Source organism: Cyprinodon tularosa, unplaced genomic scaffold, assembly GCF_016077235.1.
Source record: "Cyprinodon tularosa strain WSP-4 unplaced genomic scaffold, ASM1607723v1 ctg818, whole genome shotgun sequence".
NCBI classification, from domain to species: domain Eukaryota; kingdom Metazoa; phylum Chordata; class Actinopteri; order Cyprinodontiformes; family Cyprinodontidae; genus Cyprinodon; species Cyprinodon tularosa.
Window position 1 is genome coordinate 13,644 of NW_024039583.1, and position 27,375 is coordinate 41,018.

Genomic DNA, 27,375 nt, shown 5'->3' on the forward strand with positions numbered 1-27,375 from the left:
ACTCACAATAACAAAGCTATTCAGTAGGACATGGCGTCTTGGCTTACAACTTTCAGACTACAGCTGCGTTCATAATGAAAGCATATTGAAGGGGTACATCAGAGCATTCTGGCATCTGAGCATTGGACACTGGAGTTCAGTTATTTGGACTTTTGCCGCTGGATGCTGGAGCGTCAACCAATTCAAGTTTTTTTAGGGAGAGATAGACGCTACATGCAAGCTGTTGTTCTTTTCTGCAGACATTCTGCATATGAAAATAAGGTAGTAAAACTCCAAAGGTAAAAAAAAAAGCTGGTAGACTGGAATGTTATGTAGGAGGAACAGAGAGCAGCTCTGATCATTATTGCTGCACTAAAACATTTTTTTATGAACTGTAGAGAAACAGTTTATAAATACCAAATTAACTAGAAATGGTAAAAGCTGCAGATGAAAAATATTCCATTTTATATTCTGGTTCTTGCAGTTTTTACCACTAACCTTAAAAACTAGTTTTCTATTCACTTCTACGAACGGCAGCGGGAAATCCCTCACAGGCTGACCGCTTTCAGCTTTCAGCTTGGATTTCCAGCACTGCCTTCTGGCAATATGCTGGAGGTCTGGAGCTCCCAACAAGAACTGCAGATTTTAGTGGGATCATAATCCTGATGAATTGATGAATAGATGATGTTTGGAGCTGGACTTTCTCACTTAAAAACATGTCGAAACTATTTTTCCAATTCATAAAGTAAATAAAGCCAAGTGCTCTCTAGCTTGAAGCTACAGAACAGAGCAGGAAAAAATACAGAATGTCGAGCAGCCAGAGAGTTAAAGTGTCAAAAGCAACTTGAGCACATTTTGATCCATCATCCAAATTTCTGCGTTTAAGCGTTTTTGACACCCAAAACTCAGCTTATGATCTGACCCTCAAAACTTTGTATCAACTTGTTCTTTGGTTAGTCAAAAAACATTACAATAGTTTTTTGGTGGTTCTGGATTGCATGAAATGGCCCACATCCATTCCTACCATTAACAGTGCTTGCTACCAAGCTGCAAAGGCTAAATAACTTTAATTATTGCTTCTTACATTTTAAGATTTATCGACATGATTCTATTTTCATACTATTTGTAGAGGCAACAATCAAAATACATGTGATAAAAGAATGAACAATAATTTATTCTGAAAAAGCACAAAATAAATGACCTATATGTTTAGGTAAGTGAATAAAATCTAAAAGTGTATATCTACCTAACAAGTACATGGATTTGCACAATACCAAGTTCGTAAGCATGTTCCAACCTTTCACCAAAGTCATCTTTACATTATAAAGAATAAATGGGGATGGCTATTAGTGTCCTGCAAATTTCAAGTATGTCTCTGTTCCCACACCTCAATGAAGTGACTGAATTACCTCCTCAGCATCCATTCAAGTTCCTGCGAATGACCTGATTATTAGCCGTGGTTGGGGCAGAGACAGCTAAAAGATCCAGGACACCAGACCTTGTGGACAACTGGATTGTGTTCAACCCAGTCTCATGGGAAAATGTACCCCCACTACGTTGGTCCACACTGCAAAACGTAGTGGAGGTACATTAATGGCCATTTTTTTGTGGTACTGTTACGTTTCTTCTGCCTATACGCTTTCTATTGTTTTACGTCCTAGTCACGTGACTTTCAAGATTCCAGCTGGGAGAAGAAAAAAAACATATATATGGCCGACATTCGCTCATTTTTTTGTGGAAAGATTAATGACTTGAGTTTGTTTTTGCATTAAAATGAGTTTTGATTACATTTCTAGTGAGAAATGTATAGTTTGTTGCCAGAATATTTACTCAGGGAATATAAATATTCACTTGCTTGTTCGTTTCTTGCAAAGATTTTTCAAGATAATGTGAAACTGTAACATTTTGGTATAAACATGGCTGAGATTTCTCTAACTTTTAGTGGGAAAATCAAAAATTTCAATCAGTTTCTGCATTTAAATGGGTTTTGATTACATTTATAGCGAGAAGTGTAGGGTTTATTTACATAATATTTACTTCGTGAACATACATAATCACCCGCTTGCTAGTTTTTGCTACGGTTTTTCGGATCTCGTCAGGATTATGTGAAATTGCAACGTTTTGGCTGCTACCCATCGCCTAGCATTTAGCTGCCGCCCCGATTCAACATTGAATTCTTTGTGATTTAACTCCATCTGACGGATCAAACCCTCGCCACTGCGTGCGTTGCGTCTGAGGTTGATTTTCAGATCAATGCATTACGTCGTGGCATACGGGAGAAACTAATTAAACTAGTTTAAAAAAAGGATCATGGGTTAAGATCGGATGTGTTTTATTTGGAAATCTACCGGATCCTTTGTGCAATTAACTTCCTGTTTGGTGCGATCTCATTGATGGATTTTTGACCAGATTTTGACCAAAGAGGAACTAAAAAAAACAAAAAACAATTTGAATACACAACCAGCATATCTGGAATCAGTGACAGAGAGCGACTGGGACCAGAAGTTTATTAATTTCTCCCCACTGATTTCCATTCAAAATGTTTTCGATCCCACCGGGCTCTAGGGGCGGGCATACCGCCACCTATTGTTCATAAGTGTGTAGCAACATTGTTTTACATCTATTAAATTCTATTTTTTAATTTTGTATTCTGAAGATAAATAAATAATGCTTTCCTTAATCTATAAATATCTTTTATATTTCCTTTATTTCCCAATAATCCTTTAAGATTCCATTCTTGGCCCGTCCTTTCAACTCTTTTCAATTTCTTCCTTTCAGGTCCAGATGTTTTACAGTTCATCAATACGTGTTATACATTTTCTATCTCTCCACATCCTTCACATTTATCATTATTTTTCCTCCCTATTAAGTATAAATTGTCATTTAAATAAGTATGACCTACTTTTAATCTGATCATTATTATTTCTTCCCTTTGGTTTCTCTCATTAATATTTCTATTTAATACTGACTTTTGTACTTTATATAACCTTCTTCATTTTTTATCTTCATTCCACCTTTTTTTTGCCATTTTTCAATTTCTTTCCTCTTAATAAATTATTTTCCTTCCCCTTTCCCTAAAGGAATTGTAATTGTTATTGCCTCCTCTAATTGCTAATTTGTCTACTACTACTACATTTTCCCACTTTGACCTTTTAAGGTTAGCATATTGACCAAAAGCTGACACCAAAAATAAAGCAATCGATTATTTACAACAATATGCTACATTTAATGAAGACTAATACAGATTTTACTCTCTTATAAGAATTAGTTTTAGGTTTTATAGGGGAGAGTTTGTATCGGCAGTCATCTGGGAATCTTTTATGTATTTACTGGTAAAGAACAACCTCTCAACCCATTTAATGTAAATGTTGCGTCGAACCAGAAAGTTATTTGAAGAGCATATGCATAAATATATGCATAGCTTTAACAAAGCCTCATGAAGGTCTGTTCTGTTATTCTCTTTTGGAGAATATAGACATTGTGGGCATTCATTTCCCTGATAAGCTGGTGAAGATTCTTAGACATCCAGGTCATAATCATTCCCAAAAAAAAAAAAAAAAAACTTTGGACTTTGTTTTTCAAGTTTGAAGACTTCCCATTCAGGACGTTTTTCAATTCAAAATTACAGTAGCCCAACAAATCCTTGTTTTGGCTAAGAAAATATGCAAATTGAACCTGATACCTGATCCCAATAGCTTGACTCTGAACCGAATTTGATCCCTATTACTTTTTGGCCACATGCACATTATTGTACTGCCTGGTCAACCCTAAGAAAATGTTCTGGAACTGCCACTGAACTGACACCCAATGCATGGAGGGTAACCCAAAAAGGGCCATTGTTAGAGAAACTGGGTGCCTACAAAGTGCTGTTTTCAAGCTAATTAATGGAAAGTTAGGTGGAATGAAAAGTAGACAAATAATAATTACAATTCCTTTAGGGAAAGGGGAAGGAAAATCATTTATTAAGAGGAAAGAAATTGAAAAATGGCAAAAAAAAAAAGGTGGAATGAAGATAAAAAGGAAGAAGGTTATATAAAGTACAAAAGTCAGTATTAAATAGAAATATTAATGAGAGAAACCGAAGGGAAGAAATAATAATGATCAGATTAAGAGTAGGTCATACTTATTTAAATGACAATTTATACTTAATAGGGAGGAAAAATAATGATAAATGTGAAGGATGTGGAGAGATAGAAAATATAGAACACGTATTGAGGAAATGTAAAACATCTGGATCTGAAAGGAAGAAATTGAAAAGAGTTGAAAGGACAGGCCAAGAATGGAGTCTTAAAGGATTATTGGGAAATAAAGGAAATATAAAAGATATTTATAGATTAAGGAAAGCATTATTTATTTATCTTCAGAATACAAAATTAAAAAATAGAATTTAATAGATGTAAAACAATGTTGCTACACACTCATGAACAGTAGGTGGCGGTATGCCCGCCCCTAGAGCCCGGTGGGAGCGAAAACATTTTGAATGGAAATCAGTGGGGAGAAATTAATAAACTTCTGGTCCCAGTCGCTCTCTGTCATTGATTCCAGATATGCTGGTTGTGTATTCAAATTGTTTTTTATTTTTTTTAGTTCCTCTTTGGTCAAAATCTGGTCAAAACCCATCAATGAGATCGCACCAAACAGGAAGTTAATTGCACAAAGGATCCGGTAGATTTCCAAATAAAACACATCCATCTTAACCCATGATCCTTTTTTTAACTAATTTAATTAGTTTCTCCCGTATGCCACAACGTAATGCATTGATCTGAAAATCAACCTCAGACGCAACGCACGCAGTGGCGAGGGTTTGATCCGTCAGATGGAGTTAAATCACAAAGAATTCAATGTTGAATCGGGGCGGCAGCTAAATGCTAGGCGATGGGTAGCAGCCAAAACGTTGCAATTTCACATAATCCTGACGAGATCCGAAAACCGTAGCAAAAACTAGCAAGCGGGTGATTATGTATGTTCACTAAGTAAATATTATGTAAATAAACCCTACACTTCTCGCTATAAATGTAATCAAAACCCATTTAAATGCAGAAACTGATTGAAATTATTGATTTTCCCACTAAAAGTTAGAGAAATCTCAGCCATGTTTATACCAAAATGTTACAGTTTCACATTATCTTGAAAAATCTTTGCAAGAAACGAACAAGCAAGTGAATATTTACATTCCCTGAGTAAATATTCTGGCAACAAACTATACATTTCTCACTAGAAATGTAATCAAAACTCATTTTAATGCAAAAACAAACTCAAGTTATTAATCTTTCCACAAAAAAATGAGCGAATGTCGGCCATCTATATATATATTTTTTTCTTCTCCCAGCTGGAATCTTGAAAGTCACGTGACTAGGACGTAAAACAATAGAAAGCGTATAGGCAGAAGAAACGTAACAGTACCACAAAAAAATGGCCATTAATGTACCTCCACTACGTTTTGCAGTGTGGACCAACGTAGTGGGGGTACATTTTCCCATGAGACTGGGTTGTTGTGTTTGAACAAGAGACAGGGTGTCGAGAGAGGAGCTGTGGTATTGTATGAGAAAGTTTGGAAAGGCAGGGGAGTTGTTAGAGTGGTACAGGACATGTGTGAAAAATGTAGGATAGTGCTGAGGTGTGCTGGGGGTGTGACAGAGCAGTTTGGGTTGGAATCGAGGCTGCCTCGGGCATTGGCTCTGAGCTCCAATGTCATGATCTGGCCTGTTTGCTCTCCCTTAATTGGTTATTTGTTTCACCTGTCGTTTTCCCTCCCTATCTCAATTATCATTTATTCCTCTCACCTGTTTCCTTTGGTTTATATTCTGTTCAGCCTGAGCATTCGGGGCCAGATCATTATTTGTTTCCCGTTACTCATTTCTGTTCAGTTCTGTTTATTTCAATGTCCTTCAATTTCAAGTCCTGGAATCCTAGCAGCCAGTGGAAAGAGGGTTTTGTGTCTGTCTCGTCTCCTGATCGTCCACTGTTCCTCTCCTGCTGAGCCCTTTGAGCTGGATCGCACCCCCTTTAAGGGTGATGGACTGAACTGTTAAACCAGGTAAGTGACTCAATGAGCTCATCATCCTCAGTCAGATGATCGTGGTCACTTACCCGTGTTTCTCCTACAACGTGTCTGTGATTGGGCGGGGCCCTGCCCCCCCTCCTGCAGCATCCGCTATAAGACCAGATTAGTAACTAAACTGAACTTTTCAAGCTTGATCATGACCTTCATGAATCTTTACAGGTATGTTACCAGAGTTAAATGAATTGTTCCTTGGCTTGAGGTGGAGCTCTAAGTTCCTAAGTTTACAATTAATCCTGCTAACAAACCAACAACGCTCCCTTTTCCTGTGTTTTTGTCTTCCCTAAAATACCTTCAATTTTTTTTCAGCCCAATGTCAATAGTCACTGCTGCCCCCCTCTGGTTTAGTAGGGAACTGCTTGTTCAGCCAAATATAACTATCTTACAATGTTATGAGAGTCTTTTTTTTAAATCCCTGTGGCCAGATTATGATCTTGAACATCACCAAACATTTATAGATTGTTCCTTGGCATGAGGGACATCTCAGAGGAAAATAACTTTTCATGTTATCCTGTACACAGACAGAGATACACACAAACTCTCATAAAAACATGACTTCCTTGGTGGAGCTTATAAAAATTAAGTGACATCCACCATTGAATTAAATCATTACATTCTACTGCAAATAGACCAGGTGTTTAGGTGATATAAAGCATATGTGAAATGCACATTCAAAAAGATAGATGTAAATACATTTCTCACCTTGAGAACTTCGTTGTATGTCGGGTTTAGTGTCCTTTTTTTGACAGTAGTTTTTTTCTTGCCCAGTCGTGTTTTATCAGGAGCAAGGTAGCATTTCACATAGCTGCAAAGATTTATAGATTTATAATAAAAGATTTATTATAGTATTACACAAAGCACTAAAGATCTGAAGGAATATGTCATTAGATATTGAAGTGTTTTTTTTGGAACACATTGAAAATAAAACTTTGCTCCGAAAACTTACGGGTCAGAAAGATTCTTCTTGGTTTCAGCAATGGCCAACCCTCTGCAGTTGACCACAAAGACCTGAAACTCTTCAAGCTTCTGGATGTAGTTTACAGCAAACTGAATGCTTCCTTGGACTTCAGTGTCTAAAGGGTAGATGCTGCTTCTGCTGCTGCTCATCTGATCAATTATGGGATTTCAGAAAAAAGAAATTAGCACATTTATGGTGGTGCACCAGCTCGTAAAAGACAAACATGTAAAGAAAACATTTTTCAGATTTTATTACAAGCATAATCAAATAGGCTGAGTGAATAACTTACATTATATAACACCTACACACTACGTTTCAAATGGAAAAACAAATCAGAAGTATATAGCATGGCTGAAACTGAAATTTAACCCTGTAATGCCAAATGTATCATATTTGATACATACGGTTTCTGAAATGTTTTGCGTCTGACACCTTTTGCATAATTTAATGGTAAAAACAACTAAATCGTATTGTACACAATCAGATATACCTGATAACAGAAGGCAGAAGACTTGACTTATTGCATAGTAATAAATTATTAATATCAAAAATTTATTTCTGTTTTTTTCTTTTTACATATTTTGTTAAAAGGCCAAATAAGGACTTCAAACCAAAAAAAAGCTATTTTCTGTTTTGTTTTATTCTTGGATCGGGCTTTAAAGGGTTAAAGAGTGTGTTTACACAGTGTACATATTCTGAAACCATTGAATATTTACTGCTGGTATGTATAATTGATTTATCTAAATCATTGCTACATAATTAAATATACAATTGGGATAAGGTAATGCACAAGTGAATAGTTATTTCATTTTAGACAATTAAATCTGCCTTTTAAATTATGTGATAAAATAAACAGATTTTAATAAAAGCTGAGATTTATAAAGGGCCTTCAGGTTGTCATTAAAAGGTGTCGCCAGTCTCTGGCTCTGCGTTTTTTGTGGTCACAGTTGAACCTCCTCATGTATGAAATGAGAAATCAAAAATAGTATTTGTGCCTTTTTGTCTTTGATTGGTGTTGAATACCCATATTTCATTCTGCTTAAACACTGCTAACCTTTCTTAGGACAGGACAGACATGGGCAATGTGGAGTCAACAAGTCATCTCCATGTCATCTATTTAATCTACCCAGCCAATTAACCAGGTGAGTCCAATCTGCACAGGTTAATTCATGGTGAAGATTGGACTCACCTGCTTCAGTGGCTGGGTAGAACAAATACATGACATGGAGTTGACTTGTTGACTCCACATTGCCCATGTCTGGGACAGGATGAACTTTGACAAAAGTAGTACAAAGCGACTGTTGGTTTCTGTTTCTGTTATGTTTTTCTTTTGAGTATTCAGTCTTACTTTACTCCTTGATATCTAGTGTTTAGTTTTCTTTTCACCATGTTTTATAGTCCTGGTTATTTGATTATCATTTTGATGTTATTTCCAGTCTTCCAGGTTTCTATTTGTTGCTCTCTGCTGCCCTCTTATGTTCTCCTTCTTCCCTAGCTCTTTCCCTCTCTAGTTCTTTGCACACCTGCTCCCAGTTTCCTCATTAGCCCCCTCGTTGTCCCAGTCTCCTTTAAAAAGCCCTCTCTGTTCAGTTCCCCTTTGCTGGGTCCTCGTCAAACACCGTCTACATGCTCCAACTCCTTCTCTCTGTGCTTTCCTCGTTATGTTTGTGATTCCCCTGATGTCCCCATGGTTTCTGGTATGTTAGACTTGTTTTCATGTTTTTGATTTTAGGTTTTTTGGACTTCTGGTTTCATGTTTGTTTGGACTTTGTTTTCCTTTTGGATTTTTGGATAACCAGCCTCTGTTTTCTGTTAAGTCATTATTAAATCCACAACAGATTCACCTCTGCCTCTCTGCCTCTGCTTTTGGGTCAACACTCAATAACCAAATCCTGACAGTGACAAATTCAGGAGAAACTTAAATACACTTCTGCCAGTGTGTGCCACATATAACACTATAGGACATATCAAGATTGTAATCCAGGAAGAAAAGGCAGATTTCATTCAAACTTTGAGACAAGTGTGGCTGCAGCCTAAAGATCTCCTGTGTCATAGAGCCCACCTAATAGTGTTCATCAGGTGACCTTAGGCTATGGCTGCACCCTCCAAACACCAGATGACATTTAGACGTTTGTTTTTAGGCTTAATCTGGTTGGTCCTTCATAGTCTTGATTTAGTACAGACATAGTTGTTGAAAATTGGGCTGTGATTGGTTGGTCTGATTTTGTCCCACTTTAGTCCGACAATAGACGTTGTGAAGATCTGAAAATTACAGCGTTTCACCCCTCCCTTTTCAACCAAATGTAGACATTGTTTGGACGTAAGTCATGTTGTCTTTTCAACCAATTTTTATAGCTTGTCTTTTTCTTTGGTGACCAAGTATCTGGTATTACAACATATTCTGTGACCCATTATATATCTTTAATCCAAGTGCAGTTGATGATTCTCCTTTCCAATCTTACCTTACTTCACAGGATTTATACCTAAACCTAATTTTTTCATGGTGACCAGATTTCTAAAATCCAATCTGGGGACATTTCATAGATAAAAAGAAATTCATATGATCAAAATTAAAATAGCAAACAGAGACGGTGATGCTTTCATTCATTTTTACATATTAAAGCTACAGTGTATAATAATTACAGGGATATACAGTCAGAAATGTAATATATTATACATAACTATGTTATTTTATCATCATCTACAAGCTCAGCCTATTAACCTTAATATTTGCGTTGCCTTAGAATTCGTTATTTATAATTACATAGGAGCGGGTCTCGCAGCCATGGAGGCAGACATCTTTGCGCTACGGCAGCGCAGAGCCAACAAACTAGCGATTGCGAGATCGCCCATTACGCTCGAAAGTAACTACGGCAAGTTGAGAGAGATGAACTGAGACGGTACTGAACGGCAGTATTATGCCTGAGAATACTATCTGTAAAATTATTTATGTAAACAAACCTCATCACTTGAAAAGGTAGGTGATGGGGACGTCATGGAAGACATTTTGTCCCGTAACGCTCGCCGTACTGTTAGGGGGAGAAGCGGTGGGGGGGAGATGTTCATGTTGCTGCGGTCTGCAGTCTGGACGTTAGATGTCGCTAAAAATTACACACTGTAGCTTTAATTAATATTTAAAAAACAAAAAAGAAGTGTAAAATCCAGGAACTTGCCCCTCGTATTCCCTAGGACTAATCAAATAAATCAATCAATAGTGTTTATTAATGCCATTTACAGTAGTCATTCAATCTTCTCTGTCTTCTTCCCTCTCCATTTTCCTTTCTTTCTAGCTGACTTCTGCCTTCGCTCTGTTTAACTCTTCTAAGCAGATTTTTCTTCCTTCCTTTTAACTGTTCTATTAGTGTTCATATTTTCCTTCGCTCTCATTCAATCTTCTTCCTCTCTTCTTCTATCAATCTTACATTAATCTAAATCAGGGAATCAATACAATCAAAATCCTTTCCAAACACATATAATCTCACATTATGATGATGGTGATTATTATTATTATTGTTGCTGTTGTTCTTATCTATGAAAGACTAACTCTGCCATATTTAAAAATAAATACAGAAATAAATAAATGCTCAATAAATACTCTGCCATATTTAAAAATAAATACAGAAATAAATAAATGCTCAATAAATGTATAAGCATACAATTAATTGCCAACAAAAAAGTGAGACATAAATGTATATAACTCTTAATTAGCTTCTTTATTTATTTGCCTTTGTAATATTTACCTTATTTATTTTTCTGTCCTTTATAATCTTCAACTTTATTTTTTTAATTACTTATATTTTTAAGTATTTATTTATGTGCATGTTATAATATTTTTGTCTGTTTTATTCTTCCTTTGTATTTTTTTACCTTAGTTATTTCTTCGCCGCTGTTTATTTCTGTCTGCCCTTTTTACATTTCTGTCTGCGTTTCTGTCTCATTATGCAAATGAGGAGGGGGTGTGTCCTAGAGAGTCAACTTCTGCTCATTGGTTGGCTTGGCGGTCCATCTTCTTAACTCACAGAGCTCAGAGTACTAAGTTAAATGTTCTCTTTTCTGTTGCTGTTGTTCAATAAAAGTACGTTTTAAGATCATTTGAGGCGAGAACCTTATACTTTTAAGGGCATAGAGAAATGTAAAAAGGGCAGAGAGAAATAAACAGCGGCGAAGAAATAACTAAGGTAAAAAAATACAAAGGAAGAATAAAACAGACAAAAATATTTTAACATGCACATAAATAAATACTTAAAAATATAAGTAATTAAAAAATAAAGTTGAAGATTATAAAGGACAGAAAAATAAATAAGGTAAATATTACAAAGGCAAATAAATAAAGAAGCTAATTAAGAGTTATATACATTTATGTCTCACTTTTTTGTTATTTCTGTATTTATTTTTAAATATGGCAGAGTTGGTCCTTCATACTTATCTCACTTGATTAAATAACAAAAAGGCTAATCACCACAATATTTGCAGCTAAAAGTAAAAACTAAATAAATGAACATTAAACAGGTGGTTATCTTTTCCTCCATCATTCTCAGATCATGCAGATCTTGTCTCATTCAGTTTTCCTTTTAATGACTCTTATTTTTTATAATGAGGAACTTTCATATATCCAAACTGAGTGGTAGAAAAGTAGACCTAAGCCTGGTAGTCTATGCTCATAAATCACAACCATAAAGAAGCAAAACAACTTTTAACTCTACTTACAATAACTAACCCTGAAGATATAAACTAAAGGTCACCAATCAGTTATAAAAACATTTATTAAAACAAAACAAAATAATGCCTTTTTTTTATTAACCAGGGCACAAACCAAATATTTATCACAATGCATCAAAAGCGTGCAGCATTCTCGCACGCTCTTACCATAGTAACAGTCTACACACAACATTTACCCCTGCATTCCTAAAACGGTAATATCGGGGACATTTCCAGGGACGGATTTAGTCCCCGTTTTGGACCACCTGTCCCCGGAAATCTGGGACTTCTGGTTGCCATAGTGTCCATGCCGTCTAGTTTTCATTGTTATGAGCTACATGATAGAGAAACAATTACAACCAGACATTTGATCATGTTATTTTGATTAGTGGTAATATCATTAAGACTAGTTTGAATTGTGTGAAATCTGTGACGTTATTTTGATAATGAAAACTGAATTACAGATATGTCTTACCTTATTTTGGCTGGTTAAATTAAGTTACAGATATCTATTACTTCAATCTTACTGGTCAAAACTGCAGTTTCAGATACCTGTAATTCATTTTTTTATTTTATTTAATTAGATATGTTTGAAAATAATTTTCACTAGGAAAACTTTTTTGCAAATATCAGTTATAAATGTACGGTATAGCAATAAACTTCAATTCTTTAATTTATTCAGAACCATATCATCCAAAGATAATTTAATTAAATAATGCAGCCAGACCTGTAAAATGTTTTTTCTAAGGACTAATTGATTGTATCGAGTTATGCAAGTAACGATGGATGAGCTTTTAGTAAGGATATTAACTTGCATTGTGTGGTTGACTCTACAGCAATCCTTAACACTGAACAGAATTGGAGCAATAGTGGTGAGGAAAACCATCCTTTTAATAGGAAGAATCAGCAAGCAGAAATGCTGATATAGCTTGAAACAGCAGTGGTATGGTTTAACCGTACAAGCGCTAATTTTTAAATATTATTTTGTGAAGATCAAATATTTCTTTAAAAACAAAATATAACCCAACCCTACGTTCCAAAGCGACGTTCACACCTAAAGAACTTTGGGCATCAGAAGCAGTCACTTTACATGCAAAGTGAATGGTTGACGGGCATCAAGGTGTACCGAAAGGTCCTGCTGCACACCTAGAGCAGTGCATTTTGATACATTTGAGCAGCTGAAGCAGCGCCTCATGAGCTTCTGAGCATCTGAGTAGCGTGACACGTTTCACAAGCAGCAGATGCTGGAGTTTGAATAATTGAAGTTTTTCTGCTCAACACACCACATCAACCAATCAGAAAAGCTGATCTGGGAGCTGGCAGGGAGACAGACACAGCACTGCTGATGCAGAGCGCTATGATAAATTAACTTAAAATGTCGAAATCTGACGGCAGAATATGTTCGATTTTATTGTCCTGGTGCCTGCGGTACCTGAAAAAATGCTAACATCTACTTCCAGCCGCCACCAACAGGAGGGGAAAACCCCCAAGAGGCATTCAGGCCTGAGGCAGCTGCTGCTGGGGATTCCCAGTGACAGTGCAGCGCCGGTGTAGGTACCAGAGTGACTCGGGGGCCTGCGCCTCTTGAGATGCGTCAGAGCGTCCGCCATCTTAAATGTGGCAAATCTGCAGTTTCTCAGTCACTTAAACAGTATCAGAGGGACTTTAATCTCTGAATATACTTTGTATTCGTAGTATTTTTGTTTTTGTAATATTACAAGTTTATTTTTTGTATCCCTTTAGCTTCATTCTCCTGAATTTATTCTCGTTACAAATGCAGACCGCGGGCTCAATGTAGTTTGTTTGAGTGGCGTTGCCATAATGTCACGTCATCGGGAGGCGCAAGGCCCATGGAGAATTTCTTCGTAAAATTGTCCGTTTACAAACCGCAATCCCGCTTTCGAATAAAACCTACACCCCGCTATAATTACTTTAGTAAGCTGTCCAGTCCAATCAAAATGTTTTGCGCAATTGTGCAAACGTTAAAACAATTATGTATTGTGACGTCATCAAAAGGCGCAGGCCCCCGAGTCAATCTGGCAGCCCGAGTCAATCTGGTACCAACACCGGTATGTGGGGGTCTGAGCGGCTCCCACAGAGAAATAATCTTTGACGGCAGGATGGTAATCTGGATGAACTGACTGCACAGACCATGTTTTCAGGAGGACTTTCTCACTTGCTGATCACAGCTAATATAGCAAAGCCGCTCTCTGCCATTAAACACAGGAGCAGTAGAAACATCAGACACATCTGGACACACTTTACTGGACGCACTTCAGGAGCAACAAAGATGCTCTTGAGGCACGTCTGACCTTAATGTGTACAAGCATAAAAAATTAAGCAACAGGCCCTTTTTTGCAGCTGAAATGTAAACGTTAATCAGCTTTTGTAAGCTGCCTTATTGCAAGAAAAGAATAGGCCACAAGGAATTAATAAATAATTCTGATTCTGAAGTGGAACTCTAATACAGACTGAACATTATGCCTCTGTTGAAAGATGAAGAGTTATTTACCTTTTGCGGCTGAAGACTGAGCGAAGAAACACTGCTTTTCATGGTACTGAAACTTGAAAGAGCTAGAGCTGTTGATGGAATGATAAAAAGAAAAAGTAGAAGACTTTTATTCCCTCACTACATATTAATTATTATTTAATACAAAAAGGAACGGGTTAAGTTCTCAATTTCATCAAAATAATTTTTTCAGAATCCACGTGTTACATCCTAATCTTAAGCTATTTCTTTCTACTTCTTTTTTTTGAAACTGCATTAAAACTGAGCTAAAACTCTTAATACTTATACCATAGGAAAAAAATGATTGATGACACCTTACGTCAAAAAATATGTATTTCCCTGTCAGGGTTGTTGGATATTGTTGTGGACCCAAATGCAGAGTGAAGAGGGAGAAAATTATTTGTAGATTTAATGAAGACTCTGATAGTAAATGAGTAAATAATCCAGAAATAAATAGAAACAACAGGCAAGGAATGAAAAAAAAAAGGAGACTGTCAGAAAAACTAACATAAGGAATAAAGTAATAAAGAGAATTCAGCAATGAGGAACTGCACATGAGGTGTATATTTGGAGATAGAACAAAAAAATGGGCTCATCAGCTGATAGGGAGCAGGTGCGGACAGTGAGCCAAGGCCGTAGACCACTTTAGTGAAATTTATTGAGCTTCTTCAGGTGAACAAAGATGGGAGGTGCAGAATATATACAAATTAAGTCCAGAGCAGGTTAAAATCAGAGAAACAGCAGAGTCCATCACCTTCAGTGTGACTTCTCAGGAGTCCAGCACAGACGGACTCCCTGTGGAGCAGCCCTGCTTTTAAAGCTGCAGGCTCCGTCCACAGACACTCTAAGAAATTACTTCTAACTCAGATAAACTCTGAAATTTTACAAAATAATAATAATAAGTAATAACATTAACAAGAGAAATTAAATTAAACTTGTAATCAGAATACAATACTCAATTTAATAGAAAACACTCAAACAGTCATCAAATGACTTCCTCCTGGCGAGCCTCAATCTGGAAACAACCCTCCTTGAAAATAGAACCGGGAAAATATTCAAAGCTGAAAATAACAGGTTAAGATGAATGTTAACTGAAGCAGGAACACAGCGTGTGCACCCACGATGAACCCGAGCCCGAGCTGCAACAAAAAGTTTGCTACGATTATGTATGTGTTTGTGTATGCATGTGCTCATGCTGACATGGACTTATAACTAAGTCCCGGCTGATGAGAGCTCCTCTGTCATAGTCATTCTAGCTGTTTTCTGGTTATATTTAAGCAGTGTTGTTTTTTTGAGTTAATCTCTTTTGCTCCCTTAGGCAAGTCTCCTCTCCCCTGGCCAGTCATTTATATTTGACCAAATCATTATAGAACCCTGTCACAATGACACAGAATGGAAAAGAAACCCTTAACTAAGATGGATGCAGAAGGACATAAATCAAATCATAAATATAACATTTAAAAAAGAACCCTCATAAAGTTATATCCTTCCTCAGGACCATCTGTCCAGAAGAGGGTTTCATTTTTGTCACTAATAGGTAAATTAAATCTCATACCTACCAACTCACAATACAGTACACAAAATCTTCTCAGAAATTCCCTTGTCTTGTGTTAGGACTCTACGAAACTAAAGAATTACTCATCGTATTTTCCATTGTGACTTGACTGCAGTCACATTAGTTATTTACCCTCAACTGAGAAACAAGAAACCTTTTAGTCAGTGTTCATTGATAAATCTAGTTGAAAGATGTCCTACTTTTCTTCCTAGAATACTTTAAAATGTACAATCTAAACGGTTTACTGGATTCAACACAGCTAACATTCAGATTGTCTAGGCTGTTTTTTTTTACATGTCTGTATCTATTGCTGTCATGATTCTGCCCTTTTTGGACATTTTGTTTTTATTTTATTTTAGTCTTTGTTTTCATTTCCATTTTGTGTCATTCTAGTTTTTTACTTTACTGTTAGTTTTCTGGTTGTATTTGAGTTCTTATGTATTTCTTGTTTACTCTCTGTCCCCCCCTTGTGCCAGTCTCATTTCCCCTAGCTCACCTTCTAGTCTTGTCCACACCTGCTCCCAATCAATTGATTACTGCATCATTGTTGCCTTCCTCATACATTCTTCTGTTCTGACTGTTGGAGGAGTCGCATTTTCCCTGCTGCTCCTGCACCTCCCTGACTGTCCCTGCTTTGCTGTGTCTTTTCCTTTTCTGAGCTCGCACGCTGGCAGCGGTGGTTGAACTCAAAGGTGTGATGGGATAACATCTTGGATGGGCACGCTTGCTTCAAGGCGGAAAAGCCCAACACATTTGGAATATTGGATTTCCCCAGGAAAAATTCAGCAAGACAAAGACTCAAGGCTGAAGGAAATTCCTGTGCAGCCTGCTCTCAAAACAATAAGTGTTAGTCTGGATTCGACCTATCCTCTCTACCTAATCTCCCCTGGATGTTATGGCGAAAGGGCACAGAGGAACTGCTTACCATCTTCCCTACATCTAAAACATCTGTGGATGCGCCCAGTGACTGTTGATAAACTTCACATTGCCTGTGGTCAGCGTTTACTGACAAATTGAACGCAATCATCAGACACGCACAATAATATGCCTCAATGTCAGATTGAATTCATGTGATTTCGCCTCAGATGTGACCCTCTGCTGAAATGTCTGTCTTGTGGTACATGTGCTTTCTTGAGCAGAGGTTTTTTTGATATCTCAAACTGTATCCTGTCAAGGATAAAGTGTGAAATGTGCTTTTTTCCCCTCTCTTCCCCATGGTGGCTCCTATCTTTTCCACAGAGATGAAAGGCAGCGCTATTAGGGAACCGCCTGGGACCTCAGGAGCAAAGTAACTGGTGGGAACCTGGCAAGCCGTAAGAATGCGCCGTTCTGCCAAATGGCAGCATTCTGTGGGATGCATGACCTAAGTCAATCCATTCCCCCTCTCAGCCCCCCCACCCGAATGTATGTGATATATTGTGATAAACGGTTGGACTGAAACTGAAATTTTGATTGCAATGTAAATTGTAGTGACAATGAAGAAAATTGATTGATCGATCGATCGATTGATTGATAGCAAAGTTTCATTAGAAAATACATATATTATGGTCTAATTGTACCATCATCTGAAGGGGTGAACGATTTTACAAAAAAAAAATTGTCTGACTATATTTTCTACAATATTTTCACACTGTAAACACCAGAATTTCCTCTTTGTGGGACAATTCGATTGCGATTTTTTTGTGATAATCCTTTGCTCTAGGCACAAGCATGTCCATGTTTAAGTCCAGGGTTTCCGTTTTTTAATGACCATGAAAGCCTGCTTGTCTAGAGTCCAGTGTTGCAGGTAGAGACTGTGAGATGAAGCCTCATGAGGCATTAGGGATGGGAATCGAAAACCTGTTTCTGTTCAGAGCTGGTTCCATGTGTTCCAACTCCATGGCATGGTTTGGCAGCACCAGAGCCTATCTCTGGGCAGCATGACTTAGTCACGTTTTTTACGCAAGTTAGCACACGGCATTCAGTAAACAGATACATCTTTACCAGGCGTAAGTCTATAAAAGCAAAACTTTAGCTTCATTTTAAGGAAGAGAAAGATGGCAAGAAGGCGCTTTGCAATCATTGCAAAGTGGCAAATACATCCGCCAGAGGAAGTACATCCAACATGCAGAAATACTTGCGCACACAGCATGGCATACATTTTAACGAATGCCATGTTTCTGATGCTTCCTGACAGAAGCTAAAGTTACGATCAGCATGGAAGGCAACTCTAGTGGTAAGTAGCTAATTTTATATCACTGGCTTTGCTTAAGGTGGTTCCTAGTAAATCATATGCCATTTCCGGAAATAAACCTACCCACCTCTCTTTAGTAGTTAGATTTCTTTCTCGTTAATCAACCCCTTCGTTGCTAGCATGTTTATTTAGAACTACTGGTAGCTGGAATTCTTACATGATTCTAGCTATTGCAATGGATGTAACGAAATATGCTGCAAAGTTGCTCCACAATTTAGGGAGAGAGAGAAAGGTGACGCTTATTTATTTAAATCATGGGGAGATGTATTTATTTCCCAAAATTGTACAGTAATGCTTTTTCATTAAACGGCTGCCTTCTCCATCCAATTTAGATGACTGTGACGCGACGGGTAGCCTGGCTGGCTCAAAGGCTGGCAGCTCCCGTTCACTGCCTTCTGTTTTCACTGAGGCAGGCAGAAATAGAATGTCCCAGGCGAAGGTAGACGAATGTCACTGTGCACTTACCAAGTTCATTGTTTCACAGAATCGATAAGGGAATTGTGAAATCAATTCCCAACCATATGAGGCATTGAACTGTTTGGCCAAATTGCTTCATGAAGCTTCATGCGGACATATCACCACCTACTGGTGGAGTGCATAACTACAGTTATAATATAATCTGTGCTTTTTTTGCAATTGTTTTTCTTGCTTTTTTCCCATTTGAAATTGCTAATGATTGGTGTATATAATAAAATATTTTGTAAGTTTCTTTGGGTTTAAAATGTCTTAAAAGAGAACAATCATTTAAGGTACACAATTCTTTTGCCATTTTAGTGAAATAAGCTCAAGCAGACACTGAAAGTGTTTGTGCAAATTGGGCAATGATGAAAGGTGTTAGTCATTTTTATTCAAACATTATAGTTTTTACGAGTTTTTGGTTTTAATCTGGTTGGAAGTTATTTGTTCTTTTGGCTAAACCAACCAATCGAATTTGGTAATTTTTTTACCCAATCTATATTTTTAAAAGGGCAAACCAAGCCAAAATACTTGTGCAAGTATTATCACAACTTTCAAAAGTCTAATTCACTAGAAAGCAATACTACTTAACACTAATGTAACAACTGTAACCAGTGGCTTGCTCAGATTTTGATAATTGAATTGTTTAAATCTAACCAAATAGTTAACTAGATTGCTTGTTTTTCCAACCCATCTATTTTTAGAATCTATCCAAACTGTATCCAACTGACAGCAACTCTCCTGCAATCTGCCACATCTCGACTGAGTAGTGAGGCTGTTTAAATACCTGTCAAAGTTCTCGTGCGGTCTGATCAACTTCCTGAAGAGGTCACATGGTATCACGGTAGAAACATCATAAATTTTGGCCCCTCCTCTAAATTAATCACCCCTCGACACGAGCTTCAGGGAAAAACCCCCTCCATTACTTAACACACGCCTGAAAGCCTCGGCTCATCTTATAACGTCAAGGCTTTACTGTTAAATTTGCACAAACAAGTTTTTATTTCTACTATAACGCATTAATCTAGGGTGCTAGCTAAGAATGTCTTAGTTTCTGTGTAACAGCATGCCCACTGTAATCATATTACTGCCACTTAGGGGCTGAACAGAGACATTTTGTGTCTTGTTAAATGTATTGCAATTAAAAATTGAGTGCTTGCACAAATTTGAAAATTGAAAATGTATTTTAACAGTCCAGCCCTAATTCACGGAAAGGATAGGATGATAACTCAAAGCACATAATTTTAAAACTTTTAGAGTTTCTCTTAGAACGTATTATAATCATAATATGGTGTTTCTTAATCAAAACAAGTTAGGCATGCAATTTAAAGCTTTAAATAAACTCATTTAGGAAAGATGTAAGATGCTGGATGAAAGGAATATCTGAGGTGAATTTAAACAATTTAAAGCTTGACATAAAAAAGCGATAGATGATAGTAAATTAATTCAGGAATAAAGGAAAAATGCTCCAGTCAAAAACACATCTGAGGAAGATGGAGGATCATCATCTTCATCAGCAGAGGGGACAGATGGTGCAGAAGAGGGAAGTCATAAATCGTTAAGGGGGTTATAAATCATTTTGCATGAGGTGTCATCTATCATTTCACTAAACAAGTCACTAAACAGTTTTTGTTCCTTTTTTATGTATCTTTTCTTTATATATTAAAAATGATCTGTTAAACAACATCAAACACTGGTATGAAAATCACATTGCATTGTATATAGTCTATTACTTGTTTCTGAGGTGAGATTTTCCAGACTCCTGGATGAAGTTAGGTTCCTTGAAGATAGCTTCGTCCATGCCGATCTCTCAATATTTTCAGCATAGCCTGATAAAAAAAAAAAAAAAAGTATAGTCAAATATTTGAGCAGAATTGGCATATTTACCTGTATAGTTATTCAAAAACACTTAGATTACTGCCCCCATTTGTATTAGTTTTGTTATAAATAAGGTAAGTAACAGGATGTTAATTATGGTGATTTGCAAGAACCATTGTTCTTATTCAAAACCTAGGGAAATCTTTGCAGGACAGTAAAGTATTGTTTTACAGTTATTCCTATTTGATCATGAATATTACTAATTAGAATTGAAAATAATCAATAATTTATCCTTCTAGTCAATATAAACCCTAACAAAAAATACTTTAGATAGTTGTGATTAATGTTTACCAGCCTTTAATTGCTATCATTAACAACCGGTATTATCAATTAACAATAAACCCATTCATTTACCAGCAAATGTGGATATTTAAACAGCTTATGGACCCAGGATTAAATCAATTACCACTAAATTTAATGTCTGAAATGTTAAATCTCTAACTGCAATGAACAATTATTAACCAAATCACAAGAAATTTATTCAAATAATCAAGTTGTTGACCCAAGACAGTGTTCAGTACTTGCCCACGAAACAACAGGTCAGCAATATAAAATTACCACAGCCACATAGAGTAAAATCTATTAAATGAATAATTACCTGTAAAAAGCAATTCATCTGTTCAACAATACGACCTATACAAACTAAACCAGAAAAAGAAGGAACACGAAGAACCCATGCCTCCTTAATTGGAGTGCACATTTGTCCATGCGTCTTCTATCGGAAGAAGCATGGATTCTTTAATAAAAATGTAAATTAGAGGAGATAATGATGAGAGTGGATGAAATGGGGAATGCTATTGAGAGGTTTCTGGGTGGCTTTTAAAAACCCATTTTCATTTAGCCTTAGAAGGATGGGGCGCCTCTTCGGCTCTCCACAACCACTATTGAGCTTTTTTTTTCTATGGATAAACTTTACATGCACAAGTTCACCCTCACAAACAATTACAGGTGCTTGGCTCAATGGTACTCTGAGATTCACTTCCATACAGAAACCCCACATTCATATCTTCAGGTAACACAGAGTACATGTCAGACTTAATAATACTACTTCAGCGATAGTTTCAAGGTGTTGCTTTATTGTATGTCTTGTACCATGTCCTTCAGTTGTGCTGTTCTTTTTTCATCTCGTTACAGGTGATGAAGCAGACGGAAAATGTTTTGTTATTATCTCCTTTCTATCTCTTCTTTCTTTCATCTTTTCTCTTTTTTTCTTTTTTCCTTTTTCTTCTTCTGTTTTTCTGCTGTATTTACATTGCAGTGTCTATATAAACTGTAAAACTCCCTGCATAATTATAATAAAGCAATTTATATGCATGAAGCAAGTGAAAGTAAAATCTGTTGGGCTCTTTTTGGCATCAAGACAATTATTCTTATTGCCAAATTGCCAGGCAGGACACTGTAAAAAAAAAAAAAAAAAAAAGGATCGTTCTGTGGTCCTTCCTGTGGTCCACTGATCAGTCGCAGCCTATAATAATTGAACTCTATTTTTGTCACATTGAAGAAATGTACCTCTGTGTTTAACCCATGCCCATGGGGAGCAGTGGGCTGCCATCGTGGGGAGCCTGAGGAGCAATCAGGGGTTAAGGGTCTTGCTCAGAGACCCAGAGTGGCAGCCTGTGGGATTGGGTTTCAAAATCACAACCTCAAGATTCCAAGCTCTACACCCTAACACTAGGCCACCACTCCCCTAACAAGCTTGTCAGGCTTCACCTTGAAAATTGCCTGGCCAGAGAAAGCATGGTGATCCACAAGGATCCACTAGAGACAACAGAGGCATGATGAAACGGTGGCATTCTGGAGCTCAGACAGGAGCAGCAGTAAATCAGTGGTCTTTACACAACCACATCATTCAATTCAATTCAGCCACATCATTTACAGAAATAATTCATCCAGATCATACAAGCTTTCTATTCAATTCAATTGAGGTTATTTCTATAGCACCAATTCACAACACATGTAATCTCAAGACACTTTACAATTCACCAGATCATCCAGTCAGATTGATTAAAAGTTTTCTATCTAAGGAAAACCAGCTGATTGCATCGACTCATTGACTCTTCAGCAATCCCTCACACTAAGCATGCTTGTAGCCAGTGTTGTCAAAAGTACACACATTTGTCACTTAAGTAGAAGTATAGATACTGCAGTTTAAAAACACTCTGGTAAAAGTTGAAGTATAAAGTAACCTTTAAAAAAAAACAGCCAGATGCCACTATATGAACTGAAAGCTCAATTTTTCAACTGTTTCTAAAAATTCTTTGGGATAGGGCCAAGGATGAGGGTCTTGTTGGTCTCCGTCTCCATCTCCTGATATGCTCTCGCCTGTGTCCGACCTTTCAGACATTTTAACATCTTTTTCTGAATCCTACGTTGTAGCATGGCATAGACAATTCACGTTTGCAGTTTGAAGAACACCTGCTTGCTTCTGATGATTTCCTTTAGCTAACCAATGAGTGTTTGGGTTCTATGACTCATCCAATCCCACTAGTTTTCACTAGATGTGGATGGAGCCAATGATCTGCATTGGATGGAGCACATGACGGGAAATAAATGTTTATAAAAATTAAACCAGGGGAACCAATTAAAAATCAACCAGTAAAGGTCCAGACACATTTTTAAGGGTCTGTTAATTTAAACAGAATTTAACCCTGAAATAAAATAAGGTGTTTATGCATCCATGTTATACATTGAATGTTTAAATAATAAAAAAAAAAATAGAAAAAAAAATTGAAAATGTTTCCATTTTAAAACCTAAAGTGTTTTTTTAAAGTAGATAACAACAATCATTCAGTTTGGTATATAGACAATTTCCTAACTCACATGTTTTATAAAACACCTGAACTGAGCGTTTGTTATTTTTCTTTCTTTTTTCTGTCTTAATGTTGGCAGTGGGCTTCAGGCTGCCCTGCAAGGTTTTAAACCTGGGTTTGAATGGAGACTAAGCCATTCTAAAGCACATATCAAGGTGCTCATTTTGAGCCTGGATTCAGATTTATTGTTGATTCTGTTCATGGTGGAGAATCCTGCTTCACAGCAGCAGGTTGAGCCAAACATCCTCTAAATGTGCAGACTCTGCTTCGCTCTGCTCCGCTCCGGTCAAGATTCGCTATTGCAATCTCACCAAACACAAAAAAGAATGTTGAGAAGATCCGGTTTGTCAAATAAAAATACAGTAACAACAGATTGGTAAATACAAATTAAAGCATAATTCTTATATATTTCAAAAAAATAACACAGTCTATTTAAAAGTTTGGATGCAAACTATTGGTACTTCAACAGACCCGGAAGCACATTTCTCATCTCCATAAATGTTTTAAATCAGGTTGGGTCCGAATTAGCCAGCAGGTGGGTCCGGATCCAGACCACCGTCCTCTAATTCGTGACGTCTGCATTAAAACGAAGCCAAGAGTGACGAGTAATGTTTGTTTTAAAAATGTAAGGAATAGAAAGTGCAGATACTTGTGTGAAAATGTAATGAGTAGAAGTCAGAAGTAGGAAGAAAAATAAGTAATAGAATGATGTATAGATACCTAAAAAGTGTATTTAAGTACAGTAATGAAGTATTTGTACAGTACTTCGTTACTTGACACCTCTGCTTGTAGCAACAGTGGAGAGGAAAACTCCCTTTTAACAGGAAGAAACCTCCAGCAGAACCAGGCTCAGTGTGAGCGGCCATCTGCTGAGGCTGACTGTGGTTCAAGGAGACAGAAGCTGACATAGAAAAAGAAGCATAGATACAAAAGGTAACTGTCAACCAGACTCACAGACGGCCCCGTCCAGGAAACAGCCAGGCAGACGAGCTCCGAGCCAGCTCCCATGTCAGAAGATTAAGAGAGTGTAAGTGGTCGCACAGTTGTCTGGCATCTACTTTCTCAAGAATTTTAGATAAAAAAGGAAGATTGGATATAGGTCTATAACTGACCAAGTCATCTTGGTCAAGAGACGGTTTCTTAAGTAAAGGTTTAATTAGAGCAACCTTAAAAGCCTTTGGTACATATCCCTGTAACAGAGATAGATAATCGCACCTAAAATGAAGGACGAAATCAACGGAATACCAGTTGATTGCATCGACTAATTGACTCGAAGGCAATCCATGCCAAGCATGCCTATTAAGACAGTGGAGAGGAAAAACTCCCTTTTAACAGGAAGAAACCTCCAGCAGAACCAGGCTAAGTGTGAGCGGCCATCTGCTGAGGCTGACTGGGGTTCAAGGAGACAGAAGCAGAGATACAGAATGAAGCAACAGACAGCTGGCAGCCCAGTTCTGGTGCTGTTTTATCTCTGCTGGTTTTCTCACACTGATTTCCCGCTTCTTCTGTCTGTTGTCTGGGTGATTTGTCCCCCTATGTGGGACAGCAGGGCACCGAACTGGGTTAACGGATAGCTGGAAGTGCCGCTAAGAGCAACTTACCTAGCTTCTGAAGTAGGTGGTGGTAAACCTCATACACACTCATACTATCTGGTAATCTGGGGAATCTAGGAACACAACAGCTTTTTTCGGACTTCTAAAGTCAAAAGCACTGCTAGTCGCTTTGTAAATCTGCCATGATGAGGTGAAATCAATGACCAGAAGACTCCATGACGCCGCCGGCTTCACCCACTGGGCAAATTATCCATCCATGTGAAATGCTTTCGCTGGCTGGGCGACTATCAGGGGCAGCAAAAGCGGATGAATTTTCACAGGCTTCATGTTTGGTGCAAATGCATCTTAAGGGAAAAGTCCGGTCATATTTAGAATACAAACTTCTGAAAGTACTTTAAATATGAAATTATTAAACACTGTCAAATAAAATAAACTGAATTGAATTGTTCAATAAATGACAAGTGTTGTTAATTAAGAGTAATTTTCATTTGAATGTGCTTGAGGCATCCATGTTTGTCAAAAAACACTACTGCCACCTACTGGTTTGTGACGTAACGGTGCGGTATCGGCTGTTGATCAAGTCCCAGTGCTGTATCTAGTGTTTGTCACAACGTGCTATTATCCAAGTCATCTTGAAAACATTCTTCTTCCAAATGTTGGCTACATATTACGTGTTTTTTCTCTGGCCAAAAGTTCAATGGCAAATCCTCCCTCTTCAAGTTGGCAATCCAACGACGAACCTGTCAGTGGAGGATCAGGAATCAGAAAGGTGGAATAACTTCTTTTATTTTTTCACTTTGACCCGATCTATTCCAGCATCCAGCTGCCATGCACGTGGGCATTGTCAGTTTCACTATAGCTCTGGTGAATTTCAATGGTGAGGTCCTCTGGAAATCTTCAATCATTCTTGTGGATTGCAGATGTGTCTGGTAGTTCCCATTGATTTTGCTTGTAAAGCGGGGAGAATGGGGCGAGGCTTACCGCACCGTGACGCCACTGCTGGAAGATGGCAGGAGGGAGGGGTTACTATATTTGGGCAAAAATGGCCACTCCCATGACGAATGGCTATTAAAAAATTTTATTGTTTATAATTAATTTGTAATAAGTAGTAGGAACGGGTGGGTCTGTAGTATTAGGAACGGTTGGGCCTGTAGTAGTAGGAACGGGTGGGTCTGTAGTATTAGGAACGGTTGGGCCTGTAGTAGTAGGAACGGGTGGGCCTGTAGTATTAGGAACGGTTGGGCCTGTAGTAGTAGGAACGGTTGGCCCTGTAGTAGTAGGAACGGTTGGCCCTGTAGAAGTAGGAACGGGTGGGTCTGTAGTATTAGGAACGGTTGGGCCTGTAGTAGTAGGAACGGGTGGGCCTGTAGTATTAGGAACGGTTGGGCCTGTAGTAGTAGGAACGGGTGGGTCTGTAGTATTAGGAACGGTTGGCCCTGTAGAAGTAGGAACGGGTGGGCCTGTAGTATTAGGAACGGTTGGGCCTGTAGTAGTAGGAACGGTTGGCCCTGTAGAAGTAGGAACGGGTGGGCTTGTAGCAGTAGGAACGGTTGGGCCTGTAGTATTAGGAACGGTTGGGCCTCTAGTAGTAGGAACGGTTGGGCCTGTAGAAGTAGGAACGGGTGGGCCTGTAGTAGTAGGAACGGGTGGGCCTGTAGAAGTAGGGACTGGAGGGCTTGTAGTAGTAGGAACGGTTGGGCTTGTAGTAGTAGGGACTGGAGGGCTTGTAGTAGTAGGAACGGTTGGGCTTGTATTAGTAGGAACGGTTGGGCCTGTAGAAGTAGGAACGGTTGGGCTTGTAGTAGTAGGAACGGGCCTGTAGCAGTAGGAACGGGTGGGCCTGTAGCAGTAGGAACGGGGTGGGCCTGTAGCAGTAGGAATGGGTGGGCCTGTAGTAGTAGGAACGGGTGGGCCTGTAGCAGTAGGAACGGGTGGGCCTGTAGCAGTAGGAACGGGTGGGCCTGTAGCAGTAGGAACGGGTGGGCCTGTAGCAGTAGGAACGGTTGGGCCTGTAGCAGTAGGAATGGGTGGGCCTGTAGCAGTAGGAACGGGTGGGCCTGTAGCAGTAGGAACGGGTGGGCCTGTAGCAGTAGGAACGGGTGGGCCTGTAGCAGTAGGAACGGGTGGGCCTGTAGCAGTAGGAACGGGTGGGCCTGTAGCAGTAGGAACGGGTGGGCCTGTAACAGTAGGAATGGGTGGGCCTGTAGCAGTAGGATTTGGGTGGGCCTGTAGCAGTAGGAACGGGTGGGCCTGTAGCAGTAGGAATGGGTGGGCCTGTAGCAGTAGGAACTGGTGGGCCTGTAGCAGTAGGAACGGGTGGGCCTGTAGCAGTAGGAATGGGTGGGCCTGTAGCAGTAGGAACGGGTGGGCCTGTAGCAGTAGGAACGGGTGGGCCTGTAGCAGTAGGAATGGGTGGGCCTGTAGCAGTAGGAATGGGTGGGCCTGTAGCAGTAGGAACGGGTGGGCCTGTAGCAGTAGGAATGGGTGGGCCTGTAGCAGTAGGAACGGGTGGGCCTGTAGCAGTAGGAATGGGCCTGTAGCAGTAGGAATGGGTGGGCCTGTAGCAGTAGGAACGGGTGGGCCTGTAGCAGTAGGAATGGGTGGGCCTGTAGCAGTAGGAATGGGTGGGCCTGTAGCAGTAGGAATGGGTGGGCCTGTAGCAGTAGGAACGGGCCTGTAGCAGTA

General features: G+C 38.5%; 1 protein-coding gene across 4 annotated transcripts in view; it reads right to left on the reverse strand.

Annotated features, from left to right (window-relative positions):
• sytl2a (synaptotagmin-like 2a) overlaps positions 1–27,375 on the reverse strand; it is a 52,876-nt gene that overhangs the window by 8,363 nt on the left and 17,138 nt on the right. For all 4 annotated transcript variants that reach the window (XM_038272096.1, XM_038272097.1, XM_038272095.1 and 1 more), the window contains 4 exons: positions 20,183–20,278; positions 14,209–14,276; positions 6,987–7,147; positions 6,743–6,845 (listed from right to left, as the gene is read on the reverse strand). In XM_038272096.1, the coding sequence (XP_038128024.1) occupies positions 6,743–6,845; positions 6,987–7,147; positions 14,209–14,276; positions 20,183–20,278 (428 nt within the window). The remainder of the gene's footprint in view (positions 1–6,742; positions 6,846–6,986; positions 7,148–14,208; positions 14,277–20,182; positions 20,279–27,375) is intronic.